The 27,589-nt window shown below is 40.4% G+C and overlaps 1 protein-coding gene across 3 annotated transcripts in view; it reads left to right on the top strand.

Moving 5' to 3' along the window:
- Positions 1 to 27,589, top strand: part of SH3RF3 (SH3 domain containing ring finger 3) — a 570,619-nt gene that overhangs the window by 411,819 nt on the left and 131,211 nt on the right. For all 3 annotated transcript variants that reach the window (XM_043997997.1, XM_043997998.1, XM_043997996.1), the window contains one exon: positions 26,229 to 26,329. In XM_043997997.1, coding sequence (XP_043853932.1) covers positions 26,229 to 26,329 — 101 coding nt within the window. The remainder of the gene's footprint in view (positions 1 to 26,228; positions 26,330 to 27,589) is intronic.

Below are 27,589 nucleotides of genomic sequence, written 5' to 3'. Positions count from 1 at the left end.
AACTAGTAGGAGATTCCCCATCCAGTGGTTGGAAAGACAGTTCAAGATTGTTCAAGGCTGCTGAGGGAACAGAGACACACATACTCCATGCAGACATAGATATACAAAGATAGTCACTCAAGTCTAGAAGAAGCCTTCAGGAGTGTAACTTCCAACAACAGCAACAACAAAGAAGAGAGAGCCAGCTGTGAAGTTAATAGAGAAATAACCCATGCAATTGAAAATTGCTCAACAGACAGGAACAGATCTTAGGGTCCCTACTTAGCACCCCACCAAGCAGAGATACTTCACATAAGAAGGACTTCATAAAGAAAGACAGGACATTGAAGCCCTGCTGTTCCAGAATTAAATTGCCTTGGCAACATGTATTCCTTATGTTTGTGCCTCATGTCCACTATCCTTGTATACACTGTTTGGCCCCACTCTTCCCATGGACTCTATTAGTATTTGAGGGAGAATGTGACTGAGTTCTTGTTTTTTGGTGGGTGGAAGGGGAGGTATGGATTTAATAGGTATTTTTCTTACTCTGCCAAGAGAAAATTGTGTCTACTGACTGGCTATTAATAAGTAGTGTACCAGTGAGGGCTCAGAAGGTATAATTGAAGGAATCCAAACCCATAGGACACATTAGAACTTGAAATATTAGCCACAATCTTAGAACCTGACCCTAAAGTTGGAAAAGTAATCCAGGGGAGTGTTATACACACTTTTATTTCATACTTTAGTGAAAGACACATGGTTTGCACATAGTAGAAATGCGATAAAAGTTTGCCTGCTTGATCACTTGATTGATCTCTATTCTCGACAAGTTCTCTTAAATCCTCTCTTCTTCAGCTCTACTGTGTATTTCCTTGTTTATTTTGTTTTTGTTTTTGTTTTTTTGTGGGGCAATTGGGGTTAAGTGACTTGCCCAGGGTCACACAGCTAGTAAGTGTTAAGTGACTAAGGCTGGATTTGAACTCAGGTCCTCCTGAATCCAGGGATGGTGCTCTATCCACTGTGCCACCTAGCTGCCCCTCCTTGTTTATTTTTTAATTGGCAATAGAATGTATTCCTGAACTACATTTAATGTATTAGAAAGTAATTACAAAATAAAATATCTCATAAAAAAAAACTATCTTTACATGTAACGGAAAAAATAAAATATCTCATAAAAAAAAGAAAGTAATTACAATAGTTAAATCCTTCTGATTTCTTAATAGCCATTCTGATAAAAATTTAAGGCTAAAACAAAGCAATGTTGGTATAGTTGATTCAAAAAAATGGACATTTCCCCACAATCTGAGTGAATAATCAAAAGAACCCATTTTTAAGAGGAAAATGTAGCTTGCAATTTACATCAATATTTGATTAATAGTGTGCTATTAAGAAAGTTATAAAATAACTGAGTCCCCAAATTAAATGCAAATTTCAAGTACTTTCATAAAATATTATTGAATTTTTATATTTATTCAATAGTGTTCTCCAACCATCATTCTGGGGATATCTGACAACTCCATAAACACAAGCTACCTTCTCACTCAAATTTTAAAATCTAACTGGATTAAGTGTCAAAGTAACCAAGGAAGACATTTAACAAAGAAAAGCTTGGTCTCTCTAATTCCCCCAAATGATGCATAAAAACTAGCAATTATTTGGAGACTAAAATGTAGCTCTTTATAGTAACATTTGAACAGACTTTTTTCTTTATCCTGTTGTGTGAGTTTTTTTAAATTGTAACTGGGTATCAGATAAGAGGACTAAATTTTCCCTGGTTAACTAGATGTCAGAAAAGAAGTGTGAGAATACTACTCTCCAGGGCCCTGTGCCGAGAAAGCATGAGGTGACCTTTCTGAGGTTTCTAAGGTCGAATTGGCATCCCAGAAGTTGTCTCACAGTTCATGGACCACGTTCAAGTCATGTCAATCAATGGACTTGAATACTGCCAGCCAATTAGCTTGGAGCTGTGTGTGGGGACCACCCCTCTTCCAGTCCCACAGGGAGCTTCTGATCTAACTGAGTCAGGCTCATTCTCTTTTGGAAGTGTGACCTGCTAGGTGAAGGTGGTTCTCTCTCTCTCTCTCTCTCTCTCTCTCTCTCTCTCTCTCTCTCTCTCTCTCTCTCTCTCTCTCTCTCATAGATCTAAGCTAGGTTTTTCTATTCTTTCAGAGACATGTGCTCTCTCTTTACTAACTTCTAATACACTTTAATAAATGTTTAGTTCCTAAACTGTTGCTGAAGCTCCTAATTTATAAGTAATTCCTAGCTAGTTTACACACACACACACACACACACACACACACACACACACACACACACACACACTGGGGGGAGGGGGGGCAGGTAAGGTGATTTAGTTTTACCACCATCATGAAAGGAAAGTGAGAATGGAAGGAAGGAGAACAATAGATCAGGTTGAGAAGCCACATTCTAAATCTACTACATCAGGGTTTCTTAACCTGAGGGCCATGGAGTCTAAAGGTATCTGTGAATAAATTTCAGGACATCCTTAAACTTCAATGGTGGAGGGAGATGGGGATAATTGCATCTTAGTTTAATTATAATCCATTTCCTTTGTAATACTATGTATTTTATTTTATATATTTAAAATCATTATTCTGAGAAGGCATCTATAGGCTTCAAGAGAGTGTCAAAGTAGTTCCTAATATCCCAAAAAAGTTAGGAACCCCTTTACTCTATTGAGAGGTAAGATCCCTTTGGATGGGTACTAGGAAGAGAGCTAGAATGCCTGAGAAGATGAGATGTACAAGATTAAAGTTTTCAAACTAGAACTTTCACCAGCACATCACTTCTTTTCTTTTTTTTAACATCAATTTTTTAAAACTTTGTGTTCTAATTTCTCTTCCTCCCTCCATTCCCACCCCCCACCCACAAGAAATCAAGCAATTCAAAATAAGTTATACATGAGTAGTCATGGAAAAATTCCCATATTAGCTAGTTGTGAGAGAAAATAGCTTAGATTCTTAGGTAATCAGATAGGGATACAGAAATGACTTGTATCTTTCTTTAATCCCCCCAAATGGGTGTTTAGAGATTGGAATATTAGGGCAGTAGCTCTGAGGTAGTCCACTTCCAAAGAGCTCCCTGAACCGATTCAATAGGTGATGGAATAAAACCATCCACCTCCTCTTGCTATCTCCAGACTGGAGGATCCCACTCAGCTCTCAGGCTGGTTTTCAGGAGAATTGACATGATGCTCTTGATGGTCAGCATGACTCACTGCCAAAGCATCCATCCCTAAGCCATCTCATACACGCATGTGGAAGGAGTGGCATGGTTCCCAAGATGCAAGTGCTCTTAAAATCCTATGGCAAAGTCGTGTAGGCACTCTAGACAAAGCTGCGTGCCCTTCTTAGGAATGCCGGGGGAATCCCAATAGCGTGTCCATCTTGCCAAGGCCTCAGATGGCTCATCTGGCTTCCATTTTCATCCTTCATGAATTATTTCTCCCCACTATTTAGAAGGGTCATAGGGTTAGTTCTGCCTCCAATCATTCAGTTTATTCCAGAAAAAAAAAAGTATCTCGTGAATAATGAAATAGCTCTCAGTCATATGTCATCTTGCTGCCTGAGAGGAATGTGGGAGGCAGAGGACAGCAGAGGCAAAGGCTGGGAAGGAAGCTATTCAGGCTTGCCTCCTAAATTTACAAACCATGTCAAATTAGGGCATGATTATTGGTGCTTTGGAAGGTTTCCCCTGAAGTCAAAGTTTTTTTTAAATCAAAAAGCTGATTAAATAAGCCTACATTTCTGGAGGAACTTTTAAATATGGAACTCTCCTAGTACATTTAAGTGTTTGTTAACAGATCATTAATTGCATAACAAGGAGTCTTGGGAGCCAGGGAAACTTTTAAGTGTTGGGAACTTCTGCCAATTGAAGAGAATCCAAAATGCAGGTTAATGGAGAAATTAGAATTGGTTTATAAAAATTCAGTGTTAAGCCCAAGCCTGTGTAAACACATCTGTCTTAAGAGAGGTGAGCCTAAATTTTCAGATTTAGACCACTTTGTTTAGAGGACCTCACGTAATTTTTCATATGAAAGAACCCTGGATTTCAAGTCAAAAAACCTGTGTTCAAATCTGGGATTTACTCTGTATCACCTGTGTGACCTTGGGCAAGTCATTTAATCACCTTGGTCCTTGTTTCCTTATCTATAAAATGTTTGAACTAGATCTATTAGGTCCTTTTCAGCAATAGATCTATGAGGTGGCACAGTAGATAAAGTACTTGATATGAATTTAGGAAGTTGTTGTTGTTGTTCGGTTGTTTCATTCTGTCCAATTTTCTGGGACCGCATTTGAAATTTTCTTGGCAAAGATGCTGGAGTGTTTGCCATTTCTTTCTCCAGGTCATTTTACAGATGATGAAACTGATGCAAACAGGGTTAAGGGTCTCGCCCAGGGTCACACAGCTAGTAAGTATCTAGTAAGTATCTGAACTCATATTCCTGACTCCAGGCTGGGTCCTCTATCCACTGTGCTACTTAGCTGCCAGATTTAGGAAGAACTGAGTTAAAATCCTGCCTCAGATATGTACTAACTTGTGTGACCCTGGCCAAGTCACTTCACTGCAGTCTGCCTTGGTTTCATCATCTGTAAAATAAGGATAATGAGGTAGTTGTGAGGATAAAATGAGACAATATTTGTGAAGCACTTTGCAAACTTTAAAATCACTCTATAGGGGCAGCTAGGTGGTGAAGTGGATAAAACACCTGACTTGGATTCAGGAGGACCTGAGTTCAAATCCAGACTCAGACACTTGACACTTACTAGCTGTGTGATCTTGGGCAAGTCACTTAACCCCCATTGCCCCACCAAAAAAAAAAAATCACTATATAAATGATGGCTGGGATGGTGGTGATGGTGGTGGTGGTGATAAACCCCTCATCTTGCAAGGCTCCTTGCAAGGTTAGCTTTCTGTCCACACACAGACAAACCTGGTTCCTTTACTTAAATTGACAGAACATCTAAACAGGAAGATGGTTTACAGAGCAACTTCAAATAAACAGAGACCCTTAAGATTACAAAAATGCCCTTTCAAATCAATAAGGGAAAAGTGTTTGCTATTCATGGGGGAGAACATCAAAAGAGAACGTTTCTCAAACGCATTCATTGTGTCTGAGAAGTAAATTAGAAGAAGCCAAACCAGGAAGCATTCGGGGCATCTTTAAAATTCATCATCATAAAACCCTAAGATGTGGCACTGCCATTTTCTATTTTTAAGTGGTGCTCTCTTTGTTTATGCTGCTATCTGTACCTCAGTCAGGGTGCTAAAGGCTGGAGAAAATGCTGGGAAAAAGATTGAAGTAACTGAAATATGACTACATTTCTCAGGGCTCTGGCAGTTAAAAGACTCATTTAGTCAGCTGCTTATCAGCTTTCAGGCCCACTGGGTCTCAGTATAAAGGCCGCCAACTCCATGGAAGAGCAGAGAGCACTAACCTACCAAGGAGAAGCTTCATGTAGCCTGAGCACGTGAGCTTTATTTTTAGCATTTTCAGCAAGGCAGAAATTTAATTGCTTGTTAAACGTTGCATGGGGGGAAAAAAGAATCAGTGATGCTTTAAAGAAAAAAAAAATCGTTTCCAGGTTTGGGAGCAAGAGGAAAACTTCTTCCCCAAAGCAGTGATGAATGAAGAAATGGCAATATCATCTGTGACTCATTACAACTAAGCAGCTAGAGTTCAAATCTGGTCTCAGACACTTATTAGTTGTGTTGACCCTGGGCAACTCACTTCGCCTCAGTTTGCCTCAGTTTTCTCATCTCTAAAATGAGGTGGAGAAGGAAATTGGTGAACCACTCTAGTTAGTAACTTTGCCAAGAAAACCCCAAATAGAATCACAGAGAATCGAACACAACTGAAATGACTGAAGAACCATGAGAGTTCCTCTGTATTCAGAGAAACTGGGTTCAACTCTGATACAATCTCTCTGAATTTAAGTTTTCTCATCTGTAAAAGGAGAGGGTTGAACTAGGTGATATCTGTGGTCCCTTCCAGCTCCAGAAGTATAGTCTTTGTATTGGGGGAAGCATATGGGCAGTCCTTCTTGATGGACCTAATTATGACCACCCTGCCCTCAAGCCTCCTCCTTGTGCTGCTATAATCCATATTTGGGGGGGAGGTGAGACAATTGGGGTTAAGTGACTTGCCCAGGGTCACACAGCTAGTAAGTGTCAAGGGTCTGAGGCCGGATTTGAACTCGGGTCCTCCTGAATCTAAGGCTGGTGCTCTATCCACTGCGCCACCTAGCTGCCCCTTGGCTCTGTTATAAGAAATAGATTGGGGCAGCTAGGTGGCGCAGTGGATAGAGCACCAGCCTTAGATTCAGGAGGACCCGAGTTCAAATCCGGCCTCAGACCCTTGACACTTACTAGCTGTGTGACCCTGGGCAAGTCACTTAACCCTCATTGCCCTGCCAAAAAAAAAAAACCAACAACAAAAAAAAACCTTTTAAAAAAAAGCATAGGGGGGCAGCTAGGTGGCGCAGTGGATAGAGCACCAGCCCTGGAGTCAGGAGTACCTGAGTTCAAATCCGGCCTCAGACACTTAACACTTACTAGCTGTGTGACCCTGGGCAAGTCACTTAACCCCAACTGCCTCACTTAAAAAAAAAAAAGCCTAACATTTAAGCAAGGAGAACAGGTTTAAATAGAAAAGAGATTCTTAAGGTTCTGTACAAGGGACATGTTCTGTTTGAAGGTGGAATGAGTGGTGCAAGCAGGTGTAAGCAGTATTGTGTAGTTGAGAGAGCTCTGGAGAATCCGGAAATCTGAGTCTGAATCCTTTCTCTGCTATTGATTGGCTTTGGAGCCCAGGTCAAAATGAGCCAATATTGCTATCTGTAAAATGGGGTTACTACTTGAGCTGTCAAAAGCATGGCTTTGTTACAAATATACAAACAAGGATTTTAGGAGAATTTGAGGCAACACCCCCTTGTTTTTACTTCTAAGAACTGAAATTGGACCTGGATTCAGATCACTCTGCATTGTCTCATTTTGCCAATGACCTCTGGCAACCCGTTAACCTCTTATTAAATCCAGCCACTGTTAAAACTAATCACCTAACATTTTTTGCCATAGTAAAGAATAAGAACAATTTACTTGAAAATAGTGAACATTGTACCAAGGCAACATGTCACTATCAAGCAATCCCCAACCCCTGTGGTTCTAAGCAAACCACCTTCAGCCTTCCCCATCCATCCACCAAGAGATGGAAGGTTGTAAGTCAAGCCCAGTCAAATAAAATAAGATAGATACACTGGGGCAGCAACCTGTGTGCTACTGGAAGAACACAGAGTTTTCAGAATCAGGAAGCCTCTATTCTTTGACATAGGAATTCAGCTGTGATGTAGACAGATGAATCCATGCACATTCTGCAAGAGCATCAGGAACAGGGCAACTGAAAAGCAGGCACCGTGAGGAGTGAGTATGTACCACCTCTGTTCAGTTATATCAGTATCCAATGTCTGACCTCAGCAGGCAAGGACAAGAGATCTCAGTCCCAAACCCAGGAGGACCTGGCGTGCCACACCATTTTTCTCCCCAGTCTCCACCACTTTGTCATTTCCCTCCTTCTTGTCTTCTACCTAGTAAGCATTTAGAAAATCTTACCTGTGAAGGAATAGTAACCCAGCCCAAAAGCACAGTTAGGACTGAGGATATCCAGGGAAAAAAGGGGAAGATAAATAAGAACACAATAAGGAAAAGAAAAAAAGTAAGGAAAAGAGTCAATCTGAATAAAATTTCAAGAATGGGGTTGAGAAGAAAATTCCAGAGAAGAAATTTTGGCTGTTTTTTAGATTGAACAGGTTAGAGAAGAAATTTATGCAAAATGACAGAAGAACTCTTTAGAGGAGAATACCATGCTTGCCTGCGTGGTTCAGTGGAAAGAACATTGATTTTAGAGTCAGAGGATCTGGAGTATACTACAACTATGCATACACACACACAAACAAATAAATTTGTACGTGTATATATGTATATGTTTATGTGTGTACATATGTGCTTTTATATGTGTATGTATGTGTATATGTGTGTGCGCGTGTGTATATATGTTTGTGTGTGTGTCCTTCAAGAAATTACTTCACACCAGTTCCTTATCAGTCAAATAAAAAGGTTGAATTCGATAGCATCTAGGGTATTCTTCCCAATTCTAAATCTACGATTCCATGATGCTTCTTGGTGGTAGAGTCTCCCTTTCCACAACTACCTTCTAGGTCATGTGTATTCTCATTGTTGAGGCATCTGAAGACTATTAGGACTGGAAGGGATCTTATCCATCATAACCCATTCATTTCTTTTTTTTTTTTTCTTTTCTTTTTTTTTTTTTTTAGTGAGGCAATTGGGGTTAAGTGACTTGCCCAGGGTCACACAGCTAGTAAGTGTTAAGTGTCTGAGGCCAGATTTGAACTCAGGTACTCCTGACTCCAGGGCCGGTGCTCTATCCACTGCGCCACCTAGCTGCCCCTTAACCCATTCATTTCAAAGATGAGGAGTCTGAAGTTCAAATAAGGGAAGGAATTTGCCCCATCACACCAAGAATGGAAGAACCAGCATGAACTTGGAGGGGAAGAGCAGTGGTCCCTATGTGTGCCCATTCTCCCTTTCCTGAACACATTTTAGGCATGAAGGAAAGTGTCAGAATCAGCAGCTGGCGCCAATTCAGCAAATCTCTGCTTATAGGAGTCATGAGCATTGGTCTAGTGTCCAGCAAACAATAAGGAAGGGTTTCAACTCTTCTTCAAAGAGCCAGGAAAGGAAGAATTGGTCTGTATAAATGTTTTATTGTAAAGTTTTCTTGGGGAAGACAGATTGTAAGAGTCCAACTTACACTGTTGTGTAATATTGTAGGAGCTTGTAATGAATAAAACATGTATTTTTCACTGTTCCTTGGGGGTGATTACAGCCTTTTCTGGACACATTAAAAATTAAAAGGAGGAGACGATACTTTTTAAGGTCTCTCTATAGCAGAGAAAGGGATTTGAACTTTGCTATCTAATTCATCTGCCCTATATTTGTCATCCCACTCTCATCTTCCCTGCTATTAATCTCGGCCATATCATAACATGTCTCATTCTTCTCTGCTGGTCTCATGATATTAACATTTAACATATAACATAACTCCCTCAAGTGTCTAAGTGATAATTTTCCCTTTTAAAATCCAGGAAATTATAACAAAGCAGGACCTTAGTTACCCACACACAAAAAAAATAGGCCAAAGAACAATGAAGTGTGGGCATATATCACTGGGGGAAAAAAAAATCTCAGTCTAATTGAATAGTAATTCAAAAAGTTTTCCATATCACTCGCCCATTAATTTTCACAATAGTGGGAGACAGATAATATCCATTTTATGGAGAAAATAATGCTTCCAGAAAAGAAAGGCATTTGCCCCAGGTCTCTCAGTGAATTGATGGTAAAGCCAAGATTTATATCTAGGGTTTTTTTGTCTCTCCTTTAGCCTGAAAATCACTTTGTCTATATAGCATGTCCCAAAATTCTTAGACTAGTTTTAAGCTGTAGTAGTTTAAAACTGGACTAAGACTTTTGGGACACCCCGTATTTTATATTCAATTTTCTATGTCCATGCCATTTCCTCCTAATAGAATGTAAGTTCCCTGAGGGCAGGGAATTGCTTTGAGGGAGGCAGTAAGTGGAGTAGTGGATAGAATGCAAGAACTGAGTTTGAGAAGACCTGAGTTCATATTCTGCCTTAAATCCTTTCCAGCTGTGGAACCCTGGGCAATTCACTTAACCTATCTGGGCCTCAAATGTGGATCATTAAACTTCTCAGACAGTTGTTGCTAAGATCAAATGAGATGATCCATGTTACAGTGCTTTGAATACCTCAAAGTACTCAAGAAATCTGAGCTATATATAGATGTAAGTAATTATTTGCTTCTGCTTTGGTATCCTCTGAGTCTGTTATAGTGACTGGTTACACAGAAGGCACTCAGTAAATGCTTGTTTCATGGATCCAGTATGGAACAATGGGAAGAGCACTGGTTCTGGATTTAGAAGCCCTGGGTTCAAATTCTGCCTCTGACACTACCTGTGTGACCCTAGGCAAGTCACATCTCATACCTGGGCCTCAGTTTACTCATCTGTAAAATGAGGAGTCTGGGCTTCTTAAACTTTTTCCACTCATGACCCCTTTTCACCCAAGAATTTTTTATGCAACCCCAGGTATACAGGTATCTAAAATAGGTATATGTGACCCTTTACTGTTGCCAAATTTGGGGGGACCCCATATGGGATTGCAACACACAATTTAAGGAGCTTTGGGCTAGATGGTCCCTCAAGTCTCTTCCAGCTCTAGCACTCTGATCCTTTGAGTGCATGAGTGAGTAAAGGAATGAATGAGGACTGTGTCCATTATGTTGACATAAGGAATAAACTCAGTAGTATTGACATTTCACTTTTTATTTACTCTTTGCTGAGGAAAACTTCTGACTTTAATTATCATTTACTTTGAATTATATATACTTTTTTTTTAAGATGAGACAGACTTGAGAGCTTGTTTGGAAGAAGGAAAACCCTTTTTAGATCCTGCTTTGGCAATTAACATTTGATGAGGACATTCCATCTTGCCCATAACACAGTTTGTCGATAGTGGGCTGCCTTGGCGGGTGCTAAATGCTTATGCGTTATTTCTTGGAACATTAAGGCCCAAAGTGATTGCTGGAGTCATTGTTTTATGGAGTCAGTGAATTACAGAAATGAGTCTCTTGAATCTCAAGGGCCATTAGCTGGGTTTTCCAACTCAGATGTTTCCAGTCAGTGGTGTGTTAATCTGAGGATGCCCAACCTTCTGAACAATTTTTTTTTGCCCTTTTTGTACTAGGTTCAAAAAGAAATTATTGAAAATAAGATGTAAATATGAATCCTATACATTAAAAAGCATCTTCCTTTGAATTTGTTAATGTGGCAGGGGCCCACGGTGAAGCTTGAATGGGGCTTGGCTTTGAAGTTGGGGTAAAGATTTCAGGCTGCTGCCGATGGTAGTGGTGATAAGAACATTTGTCTGATAGCAGCAATTATTTCTCTCCAAAGCAGCTGGAATTGGAAATAGGACTGTGCCTTCTCTTTCCACGGTTTTATCACTGTATTTCTGACTCCCTTGTTCCTGCCATGCCTTTGCCAATCCCTTAAGGCATAGAATCCTTTCAAATTAAACCTCCATAGTAACACAAGCGGTATCAGAGATCTGTCTCAAACTTATGAAAGCAAAAAGAGGCTGAGTTCCAGTCAGGCCTCACGTAGCTTGTTGCCGGCAAAGGGAAGAGGTATAGAGGAAACAGCAGGCACTCTGCTGTGAAATTATACATTTCAAGCCGAGTTGTGCCTCTTGCTTTTTCCTTGTCTTGTTAGGTGCTTTTTCTTTTTTTTTTTTTTGCTTTAATACCACCTATATTGTTATAATAAATACTGGTGGACACAAAAGGAAGTGTTAAAGATGCAAAGGATGTCAGGTATGGACAAGACATAATCTCCAAATGTTTCTCTACATGCCGTTCATTTATGAAACGTGGGCAGAGTACCATGTTTGTAATCATTCTCTTGGACCAAAGGGACGATTCCATTGATACAGGAAACTCCCTAATGAAATAACTCCCACTGCTAAGACAGATCTCAGTCTGCTGTACAACTTAGTCTTAGAGAGTTGTCTGGGGGCTAAGGGACTCTCCTAAGGTCACACAGCTATTATCAATCAGAGGCATTTCTCAGACGCAGATCTTCTTGACTAGAAGATCTTAATCCACTCATTAGAGGCATCAAATAGACCTTGTGGCATATAGCCCACAATATTCCTCTCAAATGTGACCAGAACCAAAGTAAAATGAAATTGGAAAATACAAAGCTACTCTGCTGTGATGTTTAAAATCTAAATGTGGGTCCTTATCTGCCCCCCCCCTTTGGGAGGGAAGCTGGCTAAAATCACTGATAAATTCAGCAAGAGTTTAGGCTTTTAAGGATTTATTAAAGTGTATTAGAAGTTAGTGAAGAGAAAGTCAGTATAGCCAGAGAGAAACCCTCACTTTTCCTAGCAGTCCATGTGAAGTTCCTCACCACTCCAAAGTCCTGGACAGAAAGGGGGGAGGGGCCTCCTGTTCTCCATCTCTGCCGCCACCAAGCCAGTTCCTGAACAAAAAAAGGAAGCTCCAGCAAGTCAGCCTCAATTTCCTACTTCCTGTCTCCCTCCCCAAAAGGGGACGTCCTTCAAGCTGATTGGTTGAGAGTAGTCTCTTGCTGATGTCAGTAGTACACTGCCTCTGAGAACAACACCCCATTCAGGGTCAGCCAGGTGTGGTCTCGATTTTGATGGTCTTGGGGGGGGGGGAGCCTGGGTGTCTGCCAAATCCCATTATTTTATCACACTACCCTGTTCCTTCAACTGACTGAGTTCAAATCGAGCCTCAAACATTTACTAGCTGTGTCACCCTGAGCAAGTCACTTAAATGTTTGTTTCAGTTTCCTCATTTGAAAAAAAAAAATGAACTGGAGAAGGAAATGGCAAACTATTCCAGTAGCTTTGCCAAGAAAACCTTGATTGGGTTTACTAACAATCAGACACGAATGAAAAATGACTGGAAAGAAAAAAGAAAAGTGTGTGGAGATAACAGGTTGGTTATCCATTGACTATAAATACAAGGAAGACAGTAGCATGAAGACTGTTCTTGTTATAAGCACAGATGTCCCTGACTTCTCCACATAGTAAGTGAGCACAGCTTGCTTATTTTGACCAGACTCTAGTCTTTTGACATAGTCTACCAGGCCAACTTGTTCAGTCCCCAGAGATTCTATCTGAGGGTCATGTGGGATTATACTGAGCTATTTAACACAATAAAAGCTTATTTATATTTTTTTCTTCCATGAAGGCTTTATGGCCTCAACTGTGATTCCAGGAACTTCATAAATGCTTAACATTTAAAAAAATTTATGCCATCTCCCCAGAAGACAGCCTTGGTAGAGTTAAAAGCACATAGGATTTGGAGACCTAGGATTTGGGTTCCAATCCCAGCACTGCTGCTTAATACTTAGGTGATTTTGGGCAATTCCCTTAAACTCTCTGGGCCTCAGTTTCCTTATCCATAAAATGTGGATGTTGAACTAATTGAACCCTAAGGTCCCTTTTAGTTCTTAATCAGCTTACTCAATGCTGGCATTGTAGGAGGCAAGAAAGTCCCCAGCCATAAGGAGGTTATAAATCAGAGATGCATGTATGTCATTACCCTTTTCATAAATATGTACTATAGTTTTGGTTATATGTATGAAAAAAGTCTCTGATTTATATTTATAATATGTGTTAGGTTAACTTTATTTGACATATATTGATTACATTGAAAAATAGTTAGGCTTCTTTTAAGAAGGTTTAGTCATTCACCCAGAGGAAATAATGAGTGAATTAATTAGAATCACCTGGAGCAGACAGTGACCTCACTACTTCCTCCATTATAAAAAATATTGGAGAGCCATCCAATAGGGCTGGTCCAAGAAGGGAGGCAATCCCCAGCTGGAAGACAGGCTAGGATTGAGAAGATGTTTTCTATATCAGGAAACAAAAAATAATCCAAGTACATAAAATCAGGAAAGCCAGTTGAGATGCTGTGGATACTTTAAGTAGCAATGTAATATTAATGTGGGGTTTGGATATAGAAATGGTACCACTTCTCAGCTGAGATCAGATAAATGATCAAAGGGGAGGGGAAAGAGAGATAAGCATTTACATAATACCTGCTATGTGCCAAGCGCTGTGCTAAGCACCTTAAAAACATGTATTTGTGGGGCAGCTAGGTGGCACTGGCCCTGGATTCAGGAGGACCTGAGTTCAAATCCAGCCTCAGATACTTGACACTTAATAGCTGTGTGACCTTGGGCAAGTCACTTAACCCTCATTGCCCCCCACAAAACAGACAAACAAAAAAACCCATATATTTGCAAATGTATAAACGTACAAGTACATCATATTTATAAATTACAAATATATTTATAAAGTTCTTAGCACAGTGCCTGGCATATAGATGCTATATAAATGCTAGCCTACATTATCATTGTTATTATTATCAATATAAATATTATCTCAATCCTTACAACAACTCTGAGAGGTAGCTGCTGCTATTATCTCCATTTTACAATTGAGGAAACTGAGGCAAACAGGTTAAGTGACATATCCAGGGTCATATAGTATCTAAGGCTTGATCTGAACCCATGGCTTCCTGACTTCAGGCCCAGCATCCTATCCACTATGCCACCTTAGCTGTTCCTAAAAACAGTGGAAAGACTAGAAAGAAGCTATAAATGGAAGCATTGATAGTCGAGGGTAATATCCAGGTTTGTAACTTAAAGTCATCCTAAACTCTCCCATCTTCTTCACTCTCCATATCCAATCTGCCCCCACAGTATCTCCACATCCATCGTCTTCTTTCCATCCATGGGGCTCCTACTTTAGTTTAATTCCTTCATCACCTTTTGTTTTTACTATTCCAATGTCTATCTACTTTCAGTCTTTCCCCTCTCCACTCCAAAAATGCCAAAATAATCGTTTTGAACCACAGATTTTGTGTCACTCCTCTGCTCAAGGACCTATAGTGGTTCCCTAGTTCCTCTAGGATAAAAAACAAACTCCTGTCCTTGGCATTTAGATCCCTTCACATTTAGGGATTCCTGGTGTCATTTACAATTCTCTTTTTATATTCTTCTTTGTATAAGGAAGAGATTCATGGTTGTAGAAGTTTGTCAAGTACATAATAATTAAGAGGAATTTTATTAAATATTATAACCAGAAAGAAGAAAAGAAAAAATAATAAATAATTCACAACCTGGCTGCAATTTGCTTTTCCAGACTTAACTTCCTATTCCTCTTCCACATGTACTCTGCATTCTAGTCAGAGAAACTCTGAGGGTCTTCCCCTCACGGAGTGGTTCTTATGTGAAGGCAAAGTAGGGCATCTTCTACCCCCATTCTTACCTCCCTTTAACTACTGAATGGGTGTTGCCTCACAGGAACTGAAACCTAAAAATAATAAACATTTTTATTTACAGTTTTGAGTTCCAATTTTTATCCCTCCTTCCCTCCCTCCTTTCCCCCCTCTCTGAGGCAGTAAGAAATCAGGTATGGGTTATGCATGTACATTTATGTAAAACATTATGATATTAGTCATTTTATACTAGAAAACTTGAATAAAGGAAAAAAATGAAAGAAAGTGAAAAGTAGCATTCTTCATTTTGTGTTCCATCAATATCAGTTCTTTCTTTTGAGGTGGATAGTATGTTTCATCAATAGTCCTTTGGGATTGTCTTGGATCATTGTTGCTGAGAGTAGTTAAGTCATTCACATTTCTTCATCAAACAATATTGCTGTCTCTGTGCACAATGTTCTCTTGGTTCTGCTCACTTCACTATACATCAGTTCATTCAAGTCTTTCCAGGCCTTTCTGAAATCATCCTGCTTGTCATTTCTTATAGCACAATAATATTCCATCACTATCACATACCACAACATGTTTAGCCATTCCCAAATGAATGAGCATTCCTTGATTTATTTGATACACTTTTAAGTTTAATTTGCCTTATTGTTGATTCTGTCTGCCTGTAGCACACTCCTGCATATGTAACCAGCAAGCAACACATCCAGGCACGGTTTGAAGGTTTAAAGTAAGGAAGAAGAGTTTCTTCTTTGGGATTCTAGCCCAAAGGCCTTTCTACTCAGACGCTCCTCCCTTAACCTATCCTGGAGTGTAACTTTCCCTTCAAGGTTATTACCTTCACTCCATTGGGCATGTGTAGAGGGAATGTGGGACATGGCTGTCCAATCCCTACCCACCCCCAACTAGGCCAGCATACCCACTTGACCTTTACTTTCAACCTAAGGGGCAGAATAAATCAGATCCAATTTTAATTCTGCTTTTAGGAAGTTTAACACATAAAAATAATTTAATTTAATTATTTGATGATGTAATAGGTAATATATTACAGCATACTATTATAATATAATATAGTATGATAATTATATTATACAGACTAATTTAATTATTTCATCAAAGCAATAAAATTCTGTTATCAAAACTCATAGCTCCCAAGCTTGGATCAAACACCAGCTATTTTAAATAGACAAATCAGACTTCAGTCTTCCTGTCTTTACTGATCCTAGCCAACATTTTAATCCCCACATTTGCAATTAAAAACATATGCAAATCACAAAGTGGCTATGACCAGCCATTGTTTCATATGAAGCCATCAATAATTAAAAACAGCTTAAAGAAATAGAGAAATAGTGTAGAAAAATCCCTGTCAGCTGCAGGCATAGGAGAAGGGGGAGAGGAAGGTTAGGAGTTAAACCTCCATTGTCCTTTCACTGATGGTCCTAGCTTTAATCTATTCCAGCCACACTTATCAGAGTTTTTCTAATAAGTGGAGGCTGTGGTTATTGGAACTAAGCCTGTAACTCTTTGTAACTCTGAACTTTCGAGGCAAAATGTCTTTAGAAGCTTCTCTCTTTCCTACCCCAACTGCCAATTCACTGCATCAGGGACCTTGCTCCTGCTATGTGAAAACCACTCTTGTGCTCAGACCTCTCTCTGTGCTTCACTTCTGGGGTCCTGGTACTTATTCTCATGATTGCAATCACAGAGGTTTCATTCTGACCCATAAAACGCCGACTCCCATCATGCAGTTCACTGTGTCCCAGAGGCACTTGGGCTACATTCATATAAAATATAGAGAGAATAAGTAGAAGGTTTTGGGGAAGGGCATTAACTCCCTGCTGGGGTTGGCGGGGGAAGAGGGAATCAAGAGAAGATTCATATAGTGGGTGGTGCTTGAGCTGAATTTGGAAAGAAACAAGGGATTCAGAATTAGAGGTGAGAAGGAAGAGTATTCCAGGAATAGGATGGGTTGCAAAAGCATGGTGCATGAGAAACACCAGAAAGGCTGAACTGTGGCAGGAATGAAATGGGAGTAATCTATCATGAGCCTGAAAAAGGTGGGTTAGAGCCAACCTGTGAAGGGTCTTTAATGCCAAACAGAGAAATTTCTATTTGACCCTAGAGGAAATGAGGAACCACTGGAATTTATGGAGTGACATGGTCAGACCTGTGCTTTGGGGAAAGTGCATTTAAACTATCCCTTTCTTGATTTAAAAAAAAAATAAAGTAAAATAAACACTGGTGATTTCAAAATGGCCTTTCTCTGAGCTTCTTGGTTTCCTGTGCCCTGAGATTTCACACCAAAGCACCACCTACTGTGTTACCCATAACACAAAATATTAGCAGTAAAGGTCTAATCCACAGAGAAGCTAGCACCCCAAAAACTAAAAATGCAATGTTTCACAACGTTTATTCTTTCTATCATTAAGTCTCAAACAATCGTGCCTCTCTCCCTCATTGGACTTTAAGATCTGAGAATAGGGATGATGCCTGAGTACCTTGTCCTTCCTTTAGAGGTCCAACAACTCAAGGGTTTCCACACAGGGGAGACTCTGTAAATGTCATTAGCACACCCTGCGGACATGAGCTCAAGAATCTGCCAATGAAGTCAGTGGGGAGCATTTCACTCAAATATGTCAGTCTGCAACATTGATCAGGCACCCCCGGCATTAAACTAATCTCCATGACTGGGAGTATAAAAGACAATCATTCCATGCTCAGGGCAAGCATTCAGAGATATTGGAACTCTATTCCACCTTTCTCCAACATCAATTTTTAGAAGGTATTATGAAAAAATGTTGTCTTCCTTTCTTCTCAATCCCTAACCCCAACTCGAAGAAATGTTTGTTATTGTTGTTTCAGTTGTATCTGATTCTTTGTGACCCTATTTGGGATTTTCTTAGTGAAGATACTGGAGTGGTTTGCCATTTCCTTCTCCAGCTCATTTTACAGATGAGAAGACTGAGGCAACCAGGGTTAAATACCTTGTCCAGGGTCACCCAGCTAGTGTCTGAGGCCAGATTTGAACTCAAGGAGATGAATCTTTCTGACTCAAAGCCAGGTGCTCTATCCACTGTACCAAATGGCTCCCCTAAGAAATACTTGATTTTAAAACAGCAAATACTACTAGTCATTTTTATGAATAAAATAAAAATTGTCTTGTTTGTCATTTCTTTTTTTTTTCTTTTTTTTTGCAGGGCAATAAGGGTTAAGTGACTTGCCCAGGGTCACACAGCTAGTAAATGTCAAGTGTCTGAGGCTGGATTTGAACTCAGGTCCTCCTGAATCCAGGGCTGGTGCTTTATCCTGTGCCACCTAACTGCCCCTTGATTGGTATTTCTGACCCTAACCTAATTTTCTAAACCTTTTGCCCACCATCCCATTGCTTCCTTTGTACTCTTCATCCCAACTAACTGGCTTACTTACTGTTTCCTGGAAATGGTCTCTCCTACTTATGTGCCTTTATATAACCTGCTTCTTATGGATGAGATGCTCTCCTTCCTCACCTCCAACACTTTACAGTCCCTAGCTTCTTTCAAGGCTCAGGTCAAGTATTACCTTGTACATGAAAAATTCCTTGAGGCCACTAAGTGTTAGTGTTTCTTTTTTTTTTTTTTCCTTTTGCAGGCAATGAGGGTTAAGTGACTTGCCCAGGGTCACACAGCTAGTGTCAAGTGTCTGAGGCCGGATTTGAACTCGGGTCCTCCTGAATCCAGGGCTGGTGCTTTATCCACTGCGCCACCTAGCTGCCCCCAGTGTTAGTGTTTCTTAAAAGTAAAAATAAAAATTAGATGGATTTGTATTTTTGTATTACCTTTGTATGTCTTTATTTACTTTTCACCACCCCTCACACCCCAAATCAATATAAAGTCTTTGAGGGCTGGGGCTGTTTTCATATTTGTTATTGTTGTGAGTTTCTGAAGAACAACAGTTTGGGGTTTTGGGAAGGGTTTGCCTTTTTTCCTATCCTCCAGTGCCAAGCACCAAGTAAATAATTAATAAATACGTGTTCCGGGCAGCTGGGTGGCTCAGTGGATAAAGCACCAGCCCTGGATTCAGGAGGACCTGTGTTCAAATCCAGCCTCAGACACTTGACACTTACTAGCTGTGTGACCCTGGGCAAGTCACTTAACCCCAATTGCCCCACATTAAAAAAGGAATAAATACATGTTCCCTTGTATTTCTCCTTAGCACCTAATACAATGCCTGGCACCATAAACACTTAATAAATGTTTGTTGAATTGAATCAAATTTAGAATAAGGAGCTGTTTTCCAGCGGAGGGATCAATCCCTCCTAGACCTGCTGTTGTACATGGGGATCAGTCCCCTAACTTCCCTTAAAATGGGGAATTTGGGCTGATCTCATCTTTTGAATCTCTGGATACCCTCAGGCTGATATGGATTGTTGGCTGAATCCTCCCTGAGCCCTGTAAAACCCCACCATATGGAGTGTTTTATGTTCACTTCACCCAAGGGAGTAGGAGGATGTGAGAAAAGATGGGGTCTTGAGCCTTTAATGCCATGGTACTCGACTGACTTACCTCACAAAGTCCACAGTCTAACCTGGGCTCTTCAACCTCTCCCTGACAGAAGGAAATCACTCTTACCCCTCTCTCCTGGCCATAATGGACTGTTTTTGTTTGTTGGGTGGCCGAAGGACATCGGAACTGTCATGAAAATTCATATGCACCTGCAGTTTGCAAGAAGTCTGCTTCTCACATCTGGAGCCCTACCTCTGCCTGCCTCAGTTTACTCCACTATAAAATGGAGATAATAGCACCTGCCTCTCAGGATTGCTGTGTGAAGATCAAATCAAATAATGTTTGTATTTATAATAGTCAAATACAAATATGTGTTAGCCTATTAGTATGTTTTATCTATTAGTCTATTTATTAATCTATTAGCATAAATATTAAATAGTTGAATACAAATATAATAGTCAAATGCAAATATTATTTCATTTGATCCTCATATTAGCAACTCTGAGAAGTAGGTGCTATTATTATCCCCTTTACCAATGACAGGAGGGCATTTGCTCTATTTATCACATGTTCTCATCCTGGCTACCATTTGACTTCATCCCATGACCTTTCCATCTGAGAACCTTCATGCCAGGTCTGAGCTGCCATCCTTATTCTCCACATTTCTCTCCCCACCCTGTCCCTCTTCCCTAGGGCTCTATATATGCTCACCTCTCAATGCTCTTAGGCAATCCTCTAAGACTAGACTTTTCAGAGAAGATGCCAACCTATATTAGTAGAGGGAGTTTTCTCATCTTTATATGAATGAAATCACAGATCAAGTCCCCTGTGTATCATAGTCTGTGACCAGCTGTGATGGATGCATCTGGTGAGACAATAGATCAGAGATCATAGGATCTTAGATTTAGGTCTCAAAGGACCTCAGGATATCTAGTTCAACCCCTCCTTGAATGAATGAATGAATGAATGAATGAATGAATGAATGAATGAAACAACAACATACACACATGTATAAATAAATAAATAAATAAATAAATAAATAAATAAATAAATAAATAAATAAATAAATGAGAAGCCTGCAGCTCAGAGAGGCTAAGTGATTTGCCCAGCTAGATTCACACAACTTCATGAGAATCTTGAGCCTAGATCTTCCTGACTCCAAGTCCATCATGCTATCCATTTGACCATGCTGTGTCTCAGATATTTTAGGGGAATGTTTCCCAATCTTTGGCCTTAATTGAGAACAAGTGCAAGTCCATTTAGCACAGCCGCTGTCCTCTGTCTCAATGTAATTGAACAGCAAATGAAAAACATCCTAAGGTGTGTGTGTGTGTGTGTGTGTGTGTGTGTGTGTGTGTGTGTGTGTGTGTGAGAGAGAGAGAGAGAGAGAGAGAGAGAGAGAGAAAGAGAGAAAGAGAGAAAGAGAGAAAGAGAGAAAGAAAGAAAGAAAGAAAGAAAGAAAGAAAGAAAGAAAGAAAGAAAGAAAGAAAGAAAGAAAGAAAGAAAGAAAGAAAGAAAGAAAGAAAGAAGAAAAGAAAGACAGACGGATGGGGCTCCAGGCCTTCTCCTTCAGCCTCGGCTCCCACGTGGTCCTCTTCATCTCTTCTGACATGTGGAAATTGGGCTTCTGTGTATTTGTGCTAAAAGGACAAGACCGAAAAGGGGACTATTGCAACTCGAAAATTGGATCTTTGCAGTTTTTGGAAATCTAAGGTTTCTCTCCTAAGTGTCAGTGTTTGAAATGTTAAGTCCTTTGAGACTTGAAGTTACCTTGGAGACATGAATGAGGCTGAGTTTTACTATTGCTATAGTATTTTTTCATCCTGCCAGACACCCTGTGCTCTTCAAAAATGTATAGTTTCTTGATTCTTATAGATTACAGATGTTCTGGGGTGTATAGCATGAGATATTTTGAGCATCTTTATTAGTCCCCAGTCATCATGGGATGTTAACTACAAGGTATGGAATCAATAGGTTGCCTGCAGCTCTACCTTGTTAGACCTCATCAACTATTCAGGGTCAGCACTGGCCAGAATACAGATGAGAAATCACCCAGCCAAAAGGAAGCGATACAGATGAGCAGAAATCTTCTGAGGAAACGTTCCTGTCCGGAGCTTGTTCAAATCCACTGCCCATCCTATGTCTTCAGCTCCCCAGCTGTCTCAGACTTGGCGGCTTGGTGTAGTCAAAGGGGGCAGTGGACATTGACCCAGGTACACTGTATTCAGTCCCGATTCTCCTCCTACCTATCTGATCATGCCTTCTAAGTGGATCTTACCTGGATCTTCATCTGGGTCACGCCTTTTAACCGTGGGTGTTTCCTGAGACTGTCCTGGGCTCTTTTCTCTTCTTCCATATTGTTTTTAACTTGTTGGCCTTATTGGCTTCCATGATTTCAATTATCATCTTGGTGTGGATGATATTCAGATTTATTTGTCTGGTCTTGACTTCTTTCTTGACCTCCTGTCTGGCAACTCCAACTATTTATTGGAAATTTCAGAAATTCATCATGTCCAACACTCCCCCCTTCTAAACTTCTCTATTTCCTACTGTTGAAGGTTGTTGTTGTTTGTCCTTCACTCTCAAAGTGGAGCATGACTTCGAAAGATGATGTCATGAATTGCAAAGTCACCAGCCCCACTCTCTCCTCCCAGGCTATCTGGGTCCAGTGGCAAGATATACATCAGGATGACTGGAGATGGCTCTGAATGTCTGAGGCAATCAGGGTTGTGACTTGCCTATGGTCACACAGCTAGTAAGTGTCTGAGGTCAGATTTGAACTCAGGTCCTCCTGACTCCAGGGCCAGTGCTCTGTCCACTGTGCCACTTAGCTGCCCCATCACCCCCCTGGCCTGTATTATTGCAACAACGCTACTGGTTGGCATTTCTGCCTTAAGTCTCACCTGTCAAATAGATCTTCCTAAAGCACAAGTTTGGCCAAGTTGATTCCTACTCAGTCAGCCCTATTACCTCCAGGGACAAATGTGAAATCCTCTGTTTGACTTTTAAAGCCCTCTGTAACTTGCACCCTTCCTACCTTTCCAGTTTTTTTTTTTAACTCTTTACCCTACCATGTACCCTGTGATGCAGGGACACTGACCTTCTTGGTAGTCTTCAGATCAAACATTCCATCTCCTGACTCCAAGCTTTTTAACTGCCTCTCCCTCATGCCTGGAATTCCCTTCCTCCTCATCTCCACCTTCTGGCTTCCTTCAAGTCCCATCTAAAATTCCACCTTCTGCCAGAAGCATTTCTCCATTCCTCTTGAATGCTCATGACTTTCCTTTGTTGATTATCTCAAATTTATCTTGTCTATATCTTCTTTTCATGTTATATCCCCCATTACATTGTGAGCTCATTGACAGCAGGGATTGTCTTTTCTTTGTCTTTGTATCCATACCACTTAGTATGGTGCCTGGTACATAGTAGGTGCTTCATAAGTATTTATTAACTGACTGACTTACAAGCCTTAACTCCCTAATTTATTACCTAATCAGAGAGGCAGGGATGCTCATAAGAAAGGGCACTGACTTCAGAGTCAGAGGACCTAGATTCAGATCTTGACTATGATGCTCATTTTCCTGTGTGACATTTAGCAAATCACAGGTTCCATTTTTCACATTTGTGAAATAAGTGGATTGTACTAGCTGAGCTCTGAATTCCTCAGCCTCTATATTGATGATCCTATGTGAACTTCACATTTGAGTCAGAGCTTTGGGCAGCTCCCCTGTAGCCTCATCCATCTCTTCTTGTCCTCTGTTAGAGCATCCAGCCACTGATTGGGGTAGGGAAGACGATGGTTCCCACTGTCATTGAGGCAAAAAACAATGCTGAATGCTACAACATACTGAAAACTAAGAGTATGGGACATTCACACCAGGAGAGGATCCTTCCTTCTTCTTCTCTCCCCATCATTTACTCTAGACCATAACTTTGGAATGGTCTGGTGATAGGGAGCAGCAGAGGGGACAGCAAGAGGTGATGGGAGGCCTGAGCTTGAAGAAAGGAGCCGTACACACTTAGGGCCTCTCACTCCTTGAACACTAGCCACCTTACAGGCTGTACCCTTGGCATGACTAATAATTGTGATTTGGGGTTTCTATGACCTCATCTTTGGCTAAAATTAGAAACCCCAGCGCATGCCTGTGCATGCTGACCTTACACCAGACACCTGCACGCCTACATGTGCCTGGCAAAATTATACTGTATGGAAGCCCCGCCATGACAAGAAGCCTGGTGAGGACTAGTCAGGTGGTCTACGGTGTCTAGAAGCTGGCTGGCTTGCATTTGTAGAGCCACTTGTTAGTTCTGTCAATAAGGGCTGCCAGCCAATCAGCTTGGGCTGAGTGTGTGGATGGCCCTGTTTCCTGTGGGAAAGGGGGCTTCTGGGAGAGAGAAGGGAGGAGAGGACTCACTCCTGCGTATGGGAGAGGGGGAGAGAGAGACGCTGGTGTGGTGGTGTTTGTCTATCCCCCTTTTCATTGTTCCTAGCTCTATTAACTTCACCTGTGTTGTAGATTTGTTCCCATTAATAAAACCTGTTTTGTTTTTTGTTTGTTTGTTTGTTTGTTTGTTTGTGGGGCAATGGGGGTTAAGTGACTTGCCCAGGGTCACACAGCTAGTAAACGTCAAGTGTCTGAGGCTAGATTTGAACTCAGGTCCTCCTGAATCCAGGGCCGGTGCTTTATCCACTGCGCCACCTAGCTGCCCCTTGTTTTGTTTTTAAAAGAGGCTGTTAATCTCCTTTCTTACCCCAATACTACAGTGAGCCGCCCAATTAACTCTCCTAATACTAAATTTGGCCCTTACACTAATTATATAATTCAGATTTCCCTGCGCCTTCTTATCATCAGGTAGAGCCCTATGCTTCTTAAATTGGGGTGTGTGTATGTGTGTGTGTGTATATGCAACTAGGTGACACTAATAGTGCATAGAATGTCCAGCTTAATGTTAGGAAGACTCATGTTCCTGACTTCAAGTCTGGCCTTAGATATTTACTAGCTATGCAACCCTGGGCAAGGCACTCAACTCTGTTTGCCTCAGTTTCCTTATCCACAAAATAAGCTAGAGAAGGAAATGTCAAACCATATCAGTATCTTTACCAAGAAAACCCAAATGGGGTCCTGAATGCACAAGTGAAAGACTGAACAATATCTCTGTTGTTGAGTGTATATCTGTGTGTTTGTGTATGTATGTGTGTATGCATGCATGTATGTGTATATATATGTATATGTGTATATTTGTGTAGTGTGTATGAATTATATATTTAAAATATTAAGATTTATTTATATATTTTAAAGTTTAAAATGTACTTTTCAATTATTCAAGTATTCTTTCAATTAATATAGCAGCTCCTAATGAGAAAAATCTCCCACAATGCAAATAGTCAACTTCTCTGCAATTTACAGTTTTAAAAAGGAGCCGGAGGCACTGAAGGGGTAAGAGATGTGTCCAGAGTCACTCAGCCAAGAATTATCAGAGCCAGAGCTTGAATCATGGGACTTCCTAATTCTGAAGTCAGATCTCTAGTCCACCTAAATCATCCTGTTTCTCAATTGTGTTGTATATTTGATTTTTAAAAAAAAAATTTTTTTAAACCCACTATTTCAGCAGTGGGTTAAATGTTCTCCCTATATAATACCAGCTCTTAAAGTTGTTAAGTATTGCAGGATAAATATACACATATATAATATACACAAACATATATGCATACATATACATATGTTCATTCATTCAATAAATATTTATTAAGCACTGATATGTGCCAAGTACTGTGCTAAGTACTGGGAATACAAAAAGAGGCAAAAGACAGTCTCTGCTCTCAAGAAGCTTAAAATCTAATGGATTGTATGTGTATGCATACATGTATATAGACACATGCATGTGCATGTATGTGTTGTATGTATACATGTGTGTATGTACAAATCCTTTTTCTATGTGTGTGTGTGAGAGAGAGAGCAAGAGAGAGAGAGAGAGAGAGAGAGAGAGAGAGAGAGAGAGAGAGAGAGAGAGAGAGAGAGAGAGAGATGCTATATAAACCTTATATATAAAACTTGGTTATTTTTCTTTTTTTTTGTTTGTTTGTTTGGTTTTTTTTAGTGAGGCAATTAGGGTTAAGTGACTTGCCCAGGGTCACACAGCTAGTAAGTATTAAGTGTCTGAGGCCGGATTTCAACCCAGGTACTCCTGACTCCAGGGCCGGTGCTCTATCCACTGCGCCACCTAGCTGCCCCTAAAACTTGGTTATTTTTCAATACCTGTTTCTTGCACAAGTACTAGGGTTGTCATTTTCTTTAAAGACGTTACTCTTTTAATCCCCTTTAATGTAATTTAAGTGAACTCAAAAGTCTAATTAACGTGAACATTTTTGTTTTGGTTTGGGTAGAATTTTCTCCTGTGCTCTGCTTTTTAAGAAACAACAATAAACCCAGAAATTTAACCCAAAATTTAGTAGAATAAGACTCCAAACAAACCACCTTGCTATCCTATTTGAAAACAGAGTTGTGTTAATCAAATTGGATGCCACCCAAATTTGTTAATGGGCAAATGGCTTTCCATGCTAGTCAGGTAGGTTCTCTCTTCAAAGTCATTTGAGGACTAGTGTGCAAGTCTCAGTTGAGTGATTTTGACAGGGCTAGAGCAACATGGTTAATTTGCTGGTGTCCCCTGCACCAGGGGTGTATTCTTGGGATTCTCAAGGCCAAAAGTTCCCTGACAACACCAGAAGGATGCCTAGCCTTTGATCATTGTCCTTTGGGAAAGCTCACACTCTGAACTCAAGAATTCTCACTTTTTTTCTTCTTCTTTCCTTCTCGAATTCTAGGACTCTTCTTCAGCTGGATCTGCTACAGTGGCTGGGCCCCGGACAAGTGCAGTTGTTGGAGAACAGGGAACATCCCCAAAGGTCCAGCTGCCCCTCAATATGTAAGCTGCTCTTTTGTGTGGATTCTCAGCCCACTCCCCGACCCTGTGCTTATTTGTGAAGTGCTTTTGTGATTCGTACTTATCATTATGTCTTGGAATGTAGTTTTCTCTACCTATCAAGCAACCCAGGGTTAGCTGGACAGAAAACATGAACAACGAGAGGCCAGGGCAAGAGCCACACAGGAGGGTTCAGAATTACAAATTAATGAGATAACAACTTTATATTTTATTTTATTATATAAAATTATATATTTTATTATTTTATTATATTATTTATATATTTATTGTATTTTATATTTACATGTTTTATATTTTCTATTTTAAGGTTTGCACAGAACATACATATGTCTTACTTTATTTGATCATCAATCTATCTCAATATTTAAGTATGAAGCAGAATGTGATAGTGAAAAGCACCCTAGACTTGGAAATTAAAGAGACCTGGATTCACAGCATCATAGATCTATCAGTCAGTAAACATTTATTAAGTGCCTCCTATGTGTCAGGCACTGTGTTAAACACTGGGATATAAAGGTTAAGGGCCTCATGGTCCTCTGAGGGAGACAACATGAAAACAGCTATGTAAAAACAAGCTATATATAAGATAAATTGGAAATAACAGAGGGAAGGCACTAGAATAAAGAGAGATCAGGAGAGGGTCACCTTCTGGTAGAAGGTGGGATTCCAAGGAACTTGAAGGAAGCCAAGGATGCCATGATGTGAAGATGAAGGCATGAGGGACAATAAGTGAAATCTAGATTTAAAGCTGGAAGGGGACCTCAAAGGTCATCTAGTCCAATTCCCTCATTTTATGAATGAGGAAACCTAGGCCCAGAGAGATTGTGACTTGATCATGGTCACATAGGTAGCAACAAGATTTGAACTCAGGGCCTCTGACTTTGTATCTCTGTCCTGCCATTAAGTAGCTATGAAGGTTACTAAATTTCTCTGGTCTTCCATGTCTTCATCTGTAAGATGGTTGTTGCTGTTGTTCATCCTCTAAGAGAACCATGAAATCGGCATGATGTCATGACTTGCACGGAATTAGATTTAAGTAAGAGAGGGCTGTGCAAGATCACCAATCTCACACTCTCCTCCAGAGCCATCTGGGTCCAGTGGCAAGATATACATCACAGCCCCGGATGTTTTGAAGGCAAGTGGGGTTAAATGGTTTGCCCAGGGTCACACAGCTAGTAAGTGTCTGAGATAAGATTTGAACTCAGGTCCTCCCAACTTCGGGGCCAGTATTCTATGTACTGT

Source organism: Dromiciops gliroides, chromosome 3 (genome assembly GCF_019393635.1).
Source record: "Dromiciops gliroides isolate mDroGli1 chromosome 3, mDroGli1.pri, whole genome shotgun sequence".
In the NCBI taxonomy this organism is placed as follows: Eukaryota; Metazoa; Chordata; class Mammalia; order Microbiotheria; family Microbiotheriidae; genus Dromiciops; species Dromiciops gliroides.
Note: the sequence above shows the minus strand (reverse complement) of the source record. Positions and strands in the feature narration are given on the sequence as shown.